Consider the following 8,569-nt stretch of genomic DNA (forward strand, 5'->3'; position numbering starts at 1 on the left):
CCCCCCCTTCATTTTTCCCTTCCTACTATTTTCTTCTTCTTCTTCTTCTTTTTTTTAACATATAATGTATTATTTGTTTCAGGGGTATAGATGTGGGAATGCTCATTTTAATAAATGAAACATGGCTCTTCCCCCTTCTTAAATTCGTTTCTTTTTCCCTTTTGTTAAAACAAAACAAAACATCAATTCTGCCTACTTAAATTAGAATGAGTTTTGGCTAGTATGTTTAGGACTGTAAAGGAATTCAGCTCAGAAGAGCTGTGTCATCAACATCAGTAAGTTAAAAATTGTTGCGGGTATTTGGACAATGCAACCTCTAGTAGTTGGCAAATAAATATTTGTTGAATGCATAAATGAGTGAATAATCCAGATGACATTCCTGAAATAGATCCTTATTTCTCTCCCCTCTCTCTTCCCACAATCTTAGTCAAGTATTTGCTTTTGGTATCTGCTCTTAACTGTCACTTTTGCTCAATTAGTTGTTTGTGTGAAACAAAATTCAACTGAGCTATTTTGCTATGGAAAAAATGAAAACAAAAAAATAGTGCAATTTTGAAATGAAAATTTAAGTTCCTTTAAAATTTTTAGTGAAGTATTAACAAGTTTTGTTTGTTCCAATTAATCTGGGCTTCAGTTCTTAATAATGAAAGAACAACATGAAGGCCGGAATTTAAGAGTGCCTGGCATTAATTAATTGGAGGCCAGTACATTTTCTATTAAACTGAGTTAACTAAAGCCTTCATTTAATATTAACACCATGTCTGGCATTACCCAATTATGATAAACCTCAGCACAGACTCTCAGGCAAAGCTCAGGAAATTTCTACTAGGGATTATTTCCAAAGTGAAAGGTGGCATGGAGACTTTCGTGACTAACAGCATCTCACACGTGACTCCGGGAACTTTCTCTAGGACGCCCCACATTTATTCTCCTCCAGCCCTAAGAGCCTCCTTAACACGGGCGTTGAACGTAAAACCGCCGGGCCTTTTCTGCAGTTTAAATTTCCCGGGGTCAAAATACCCGGATGAAAACAGATGTCAGATTGATAAGGACTTTATCCAATAGCGTTGTACAGAGGCGTATCCTTACACGGACGCTCCAATCGGCACGCAGAGAGTCGGCGTCTCCAAGGTGAACGCGGAAGTAAGCACGCCCCCATGGAATCGCTCCTGCAACACCTGGAGCGCTTCTCTGAGCTTCTGGCCGTCTCCCGCACGACCCACGTCAGCCCCTGGGACCCCGCGACAGTGCGCCGGGCCTTGCAGTGGGCTCGCTACCTGCGCCACGTCCACAGTCGCTTTGGCCGCCATGTCCGCATTCGCACGGCTCTGGAACGGCGGCTGCAAAAGCGGTGGAGACAGGAGGGCACCTCTGGGTCCTTTCCAGTCCCCGGGTTGACGAACTTCCAGGCCCTGGGCCGCTGTGACCTCCTGCTGTCTCTGCGCCTGCTGGAAAACCGGGCCCTCGGGGATGCCGCCTATCACTACCTGCTGCAGCAGCTCTTTCCGGGCCCTGGCGTCCCGGACGCCGACGAGGAGACGCTTCAAGGCAGCCTGGTTCGCCTCGCCCGCCGCCGCTCCGCCGTCCACATGCTGCGTTTCACCGGCTACGGAGAGAACTCGGTGCTTGAGGACTCAGTGCTGAAGACCCAGGCGGAGCTTCTGCTGCAGCGTCTGCGGGAGGTGCCGAAGGCCGAAGGCGAGGGCCCCAGCAGGTTTCTCAGCGCTCTGTGGGACCGCTTGCCTCAGAACAACTTTCTGAAGGTGATAGCGGCCGCGCTGTTGCTTCCCCCGTCGTCTCCCCGGCCCCAAGGAGAAGAGTTGGAGCTGGGCACCCCCAAAACGCCCGGACAGGGGGGTCAGGAGCTGGTCCGTTGGCTTTTGGCGAAGTCAGATGTCATGGCTGCCTTTTGCCACAACCTCCCAGTCGGGCTTCTAACTTCGGTGGCCGGCCGCCATCCAGAGCTCTCCCGGGCCTACCTGGGTCTGCTTACAGACTGGGGTCGGCATCTGCGCTACGACCTTGAGAAAGGCACTTGGGTTGCAGCTGAGTCCCAACACGTGTCCTGGGAGGAGTTGTACGGCAGGTTTCAAAGCCTCTGTCAGGCCCCTCCACCTCTCAGAGATGAAGTTCTAACTGCCCTGGAGTCCTGTAAGGCGCAAGATGGAGATTTCCAAGTCCCTGGTCTCAGCATCTGGACAGACCTGTTGTTAGCTCTTGGGAGGGGGTCATGATAGTGCAGTTGGGGGAAAAAAAAAGTTTTAGGTCTCAGCCCAGGCCCCAGTTCACTATGGGCAGTGTTCTGTTATTATTTGTATGTATAGTTTACAAAATTAAAATTCCAGTGCTTGCTCCAGATCTATATGTTCGAGTGTCCAAAATATTATTTTAGGTGCTAATTTATAATAGGCGGGATTATAATTTACAATTATAATTTGTAAAGGAACTGGCTTGTACTGTCATGGATTTTGTGGATAGAGGAGTGACATTGGAAGGATCCTACTTAAAGCCAAGAGATTAACAATAGTTTGCTTATTAGAAGGCCCCTTCCTAAGAATGCTGAAAAGATGTGTACTTTTAAAAGTGACAAAAACACCTTTTTTTCTATAAGTATGGCTTACTTTTTTAGCCCCCCCCCCCCCTTACCCACCGCTCAGTAGTGAAGAGTTTCCTTTAACCAACAACATGTGTTGTCAAAAAATGTTCGTTTGAAAAGCTAACTGGCCTATTTGGAGTTTAAACCCTGGACTTTGGCCTTTTTAACCTAGTATCCTAACCAATTAGCCAGCCTCAACATGTATTAAAATTGTTCAAGGAGTTTCTTAATTTCTGCAAATCACTACTCTCTGAAATTCAGAGACCAAACAGGTTTCTTTTGTTCTTTTGTTTTTTACCAAACAATACTTTAAAGCACTGACCTAAGGATGAGAAAAAAAAAATTGCTTAAAGTATAGTAAATACAAATATATGCCCTTGGATTTAGCATTTGATGACAAAACAATCAAACCAAATATGAATTAGAAGACCCAGATTTTAGTGCTTCAGCCATTGACTAGATTAATAAATCACAATCTTGGTGCTACAGTTGCCTCTTATGTTAAATGAAGTGTTTAAAATAGTTAAATTTCCTCATTTTTTCCTTAGTGGCTGCCGTATGGGAACAGTTTAGAATATTTGTCTCGTGTGTGTAGGAACCTAATTTGTGAGTTTACCCAGATGCTCCACAACTGGTAGAGTGATTCCCAATCACCAAACTTAATGGTGTTTTATTAACTTTTATTAGGGGGATATAACTTTGCATTCATAAAGATATTTTTGTCCCTATCCAAGTTAGTTGGTAGCAAGATTTTTTTGAAAATATAGGGATGTTCAGAAAGTTAATTCCTAATTTCCAGAAATGTAGTTAGAATGAAGAGTTGTATAATCTTGTGGAATTTTTAACTCTATAATAGAACGTGGAGTAAGCTACTGTTCCACTAGCATGTACACTTTTTTTTTAGATAATCCTAGGTTAACAGTAGCAGGTTCTATTTTCCTGTGGTCTGATTCCTTTTTCTACCTCTAATCCATGTAGACCATCTTTTAGATTGTTTGCCATTAATGCAAGAAGAAAGGCAATTCCTTTTGTCAGTTACATGAACTGTTTCAGGAAACAACCTAGTGAAGTTCTATAGGGGCAAGTCCTAATATTGACTCAACCCTAAATCCCATAACTCTAAACTTTAGTTTTAGAGAATGACAGTTTGTAAAGTTATTTCCCTATTTCTGCAGCTATATTGCACACTCTTATTTAAAATGATAAAAATTGATATAGACTTAAAATTTTAAAATCCATTTTTATACCTAACCATATCTTATTTTAGGCTCTATGTTATGTTCACTACATAGATAATCTTGTCTAATCTTAGGCTGAAAGAGATCAAGAAGAATGCCCGAGGGCACAAAGAAAATAAGTAACACGGGGACAGAAGCCCTACCTGTTTTGTTTTCTTTTTTCCCCAGAGCCTAGCACAGTGCCTGGCATGTGGTAGGTACTCCAAATGTTTGCATAAATGAAACCAGGATTAGAGACTTAATCTGTATTCTTTATCGTATTTTAAACAATTAAATATTTGAAAATATGCTATTGATTATAGCAATCTTATTTCTCTAGGAATCTATAAGAAAAAGGGAGAGGAAGGAATGAGAAACAATAACTTCAAGCTTCTCATGAGTTGGCAAATAAAATGACTTCATGTCTGTTGTATTGCTGTTAGTATTATTTGAGAACATACATCTCAGTGCTCTCTTAGCACTTTTCAGGCTGGTTGTATATTTATTGAGTATATTAGACTATTTCAAATCTGAATGCTGTTGTCTGTGTGCTGGCTACTTATTCTGATTCTAATGGAAAATGCCTAAGATTTGGCTTTTGGTGAATAAATTTGGCACATGTATGGTGTCATATGTATGATGTCATATAGTTTACAAAGTTTGACGATTAAATCATCTAGCAGAAACTCTGTAAGACAGGGCAATGTGCTGTGAGCTTCCAATTTTATTAATTGAGACTCAGGAATTTAATCTCAACATTTGTCCAACCATTGTATGGCTCTTATGTGGTAAAGCCAATGTAGATCTGGATATTTTCTAACTTAAATTGCTCCACAAACTTTCTAGGTGATTTTAGGTGATTGGTCTGTATCATCATTGTAAACTTCCAACTAACACAGGGTCTGGCACATACATTTTATTTAAATTTAATTTAGTTAACATCGAGTATATTATTAGTTTCAGGGGTAGAATTTAGTGATTCATCAGTTGCATATAACACCCAGTGCTTATTCTGTCAAGCACTCTCCTTAATGCCCATCACCCAATTACCCCATCCTCCCCACTGACCTCCCCTGCAGCAACCCTCAGTTTATTCCCTATATTTTTTCAATATTCTTTTAAGTTTGGGTTATTACCCCCTGCTATAACTTTTACCAAGTTATTTCACTCTCTGAGAGTTTATTCATCTGTTAAATGGAAAAATGCCACCTTTTCTACTACTTAGCATAATTAAAAGGTAAAATGATAATGCATATGAAAATGATTTCAGAAGTTATAAACAGGCATAATCACTTATTTTCTCTTTTTTTTTATTTTCTCTTCTTTAGGTTGATAAATATAATACATGTTTGTAAATTATCTAAATTTAATCCATTAGTATTTATGAAGAGCAATTATACATAAAAATATAATGAGAACTAAGAATGAAACTTATTATTTAGATTTGACCATTAAAATAAATTTAAAAAGAAAATGAGGTTAAAATGAGATTGAGAAGGGTGCCCGGGTGGCTTAGTCATTAAGTGTTTGCCTTTGGCTCAGGTCATGATCCCAGGGTCCTGGGATCTAGCCCCACATCGGGCTCTCTGCTTTGTGTTTCTTCTCTTGCTTTGTCAAATAAATAAATAAAATCTTTAAAAAATAATTAAATAAAATGAGGTTGAGAGTTTAATACAGTAAACACATTTTTGTTGTATAAATAACACAATAACAATATTAAAAGAGTATCTTGTCACCTCGGCACTATTTTAATGTCTATGTATTCCTTTCCATCTTTTGGTCATATGTCACTATTTCTACAGCTATAATAAATGTACATGCCATTTCTAGATTTTATAAAGTTATCAAACATTCTCATGTTTAGTCCTTAAAAATAAAGAAAATCTGCACTGATTATAGACTAAGTCCTAAATAAATATTAGTTAAATGCCTTTCCTACATTTAATGAGATGAAAATGTTGAGGTCTATTTCCACCTTTATTATGCTAACTTTTCTAATGATAATTTGTCATTTCATTTCTGGGATATTCAACTTTGTCAAATGTATTAACTTTTTAATATTCTGTTCAATTCCATGTATATTTTGTTTAGATTTTTGATTCTCAGTTCATAAGTGAAGTTGGCCTGTAATTTTTTATTCTTACTTTTGTTTGAAATTAAGATATATTGTCCATACCATTTGAATTATGGACTGTTTCTATTTTTTTTTGTTGTTGTATGGAAGGGTTTTATAAAATTGGAATGATCAATTCCTTGAGAGTTTTGTAGAATTATTCTCTAATACAATCTGAGCTTGATTTTTTTTAATTACTTAACTAAAATTTAAATTTTGTTAGTGGTTATAAGAGCTGTTCACACTTCTATTTCTTCTTAAGTCAGTTTTAGTAAGTTACATTTATCTAAAAATTTATTTCATTTAACTTTACAAATTTATTGGAACAAAGTGGTTTCTTATTTTTTTATCACTAATATCTTCTTAGCTTTTTTGTCATTAGTGTATCTATAGTTCTGTTTCATTTTTGTTTTTTTTTTTTAGCCTGTCTGCTTTTTTCTGATTAGTCTCTTCAGATGTTAAATGTTACATAATGTTTACCAGTAAACTAATAGTTTATCATACATTTTTTCCTTTTCAAATGTTTATGCTATTATTTCATCTATTTTCTTTGTTTTATTCTGTTCTTCTTAAACAAGGACATTTAGCTTATTTGTAACTTTTCTTTTTGTATTATTATATTAAATTGTCTCTGGATTCTGCTTTCACTGCAAGTCTCATGTTTTGACATATATCTTTTTTGACATATAATATCTCACCCCCACATTTCAGCTAGAAATGGCTACCCAATTAGAGAGTAAATTTCCAGTTTCTCTTGCAGTTAGGTATGGCCCTCACACTATTTTGACCAGCTGTATATAAGCAGAATTGATATGCCCAACTTAGGATTCACACTCTAGGAATATGAAATTATTTGCCCTATACCCTGTTTCTCCCTTCCAGCGAACTGGAATGTCAGTATGGCGCTAGTGAGCTACTTTTAATCATATGACTGAGGGTGACTGGAACAAATGCTGTACGCTCAAAGATGAAGCTGCAGGTTTGCATGCTACTCATATCTCTACCTTTGGAGATAATATGTTTGGCAGGGGGTTCGAGGGGTAGGGTGCGAGAGGTGACTTGGAAATTTTCCTTATTTCCTAAAATTCCAACAAAGCATTAAAATATGTTTTGTTGAGAATCTAAATGTTTGTAGCAGTTGAGCGCTACTGAACATGCAATTATGGCTTTGCCAGAAGTAGAAGTCTTCATTTTTCCTTTAACCCATACCAACTTAACTTCTGCCCTCAATACTTGATGCCAAGTTCAAAGGCTAATTTTCTGGTATCAAGTTATTTGTCCTCTCCACAACATTAGACATATTGGCATATTAAGTAATTGATAACTGAATGCATGGGAATGGAGTAAACAATAAAATAGGAATAGGAGTGGAGTAAACATTTCTTTAGAGTGTTACCCTTTGCGTCATATCTTTAAGAAACATAAATAATTTTCCTAGCGGCTACAAGGAGGACAAATCCAAACAAAAAGAGTGGTGGGGCGCCTGGGTGGCTCAGTTGGTTAAGCGACTGCCTTCAGCTCAGGTCATGATCCTGGAGTCCCGGGATCGAGTCCCACATCGAGCTCCCTGCTCAGCAGGGAGTCTGCTGCTCCCTCTGACCCTCTTCCCTCTCGTGCTCTCTATCTCTCTCATTCTCTCTCTCTCAAATAAATAAGTAAAATCTTTAAAAAAAAAAAAAGAGTGGTAACGTCAATATGTGGTAGCATTTTCAAGCTGTAACCCAACAATCTGAAAAATCTTCTGAAGCTTCTTTGTTACATTTGACATGGGTCAACCTTCATCAATGTCAAGATTTAGTTGCCGTGGTTAAATTGCTCAATTTCCTTGGTTTTTATAACTCTTTTACACATATATGGAGCTCTGAAAAGTATACTGATACTCTAAAGTAGTAGCCAGTTATAAATAGAATGGCCCATCTTCCCTAGATAATTGTGGATATAGGATATTTATATTAACATAAATTAGTTAACGTAAATGCTCTAGGAAGGAAGCATTGATTTCTCTCAGGAATTAATTGGAAATGATCAATCACTATCTTAGAAGTGTGGCAGTAGCATCATTTATCAGGTGCTAATTGTCATAGTGGGCTAAGAATGCCCTTTCGGCTTAGAAATCTGGTGGCCCTAAGGGAAAGCAGCTCAAATAATTACAATAATTAATGTGTATACAACTGGTTCTTGAAGCTTCATTACTTTTAATATTGGGGTAAAGGTTTGAGTTCAAAGGAGCTTACAGTGTTTTAAAATCTCATTGTGTAAGTCAATCAGAGAAAGACATGTATCATATGACCTCACTGATATGAGGAATTCTTAATCTCAGGAAACAAACTGAGGGTTGCTGGAGTGGTGGGGGGTGGGAGGGATGGGGTGGCTGGGTGATAGACACTGGGGAGGGTATGTGCTATGGTGAGCGCTGTGAATTGTGCAAGACTGTTGAATCACAGATCTGTACTTCTGAAACAAATAATGCAATATATGTAAAGGAAAAAAAAGAAGAAGAAGATAGCAGGAGGGGAAGAATGAAGGGGAGTAAGTCGGAGGGGGAGACGAACCATGAGAGACGATGGACTCTGAAAAACAAACTGAGGGTTCTAGAGGGGAGGGGGGTGGGGGGATGGGTTAGCCTGGTGATGGGTATTAAAG

At 38.4% G+C, this 8,569-nt stretch overlaps 1 protein-coding gene across 1 annotated transcript; it reads left to right on the forward strand.

Annotated features, from left to right (window-relative positions):
- The first annotated feature begins 1,136 nt into the window (after window positions 1-1,136).
- On the forward strand, window positions 1,137-8,252 carry FANCF (FA complementation group F). Its single transcript, XM_025879219.2, has one exon. It carries the CDS (start codon window positions 1,158-1,160, stop codon window positions 2,232-2,234), a length of 1,077 nt encoding a protein of 358 aa, XP_025735004.1. The 5' UTR covers window positions 1,137-1,157; the 3' UTR covers window positions 2,235-8,252.
- The last annotated feature ends 317 nt before the right edge of the window (window positions 8,253-8,569 follow it).

The sequence above is a fragment of the Callorhinus ursinus genome, unplaced genomic scaffold (assembly GCF_003265705.2).
Source record: "Callorhinus ursinus isolate GAN/ISIS: 27379988/994484 unplaced genomic scaffold, GSC_fseal_2.0 scaffold21, whole genome shotgun sequence".
Taxonomy (NCBI): domain Eukaryota; kingdom Metazoa; phylum Chordata; class Mammalia; order Carnivora; family Otariidae; genus Callorhinus; species Callorhinus ursinus.

Excerpts from the sequence above, each read along its gene's own strand:
- FANCF (XM_025879219.2), top strand. The coding sequence starts at position 1,158 with ATGGAATCGCTCCTGCAACACCTGGAGCGCTTCTCTGAGCTTCTGGCC.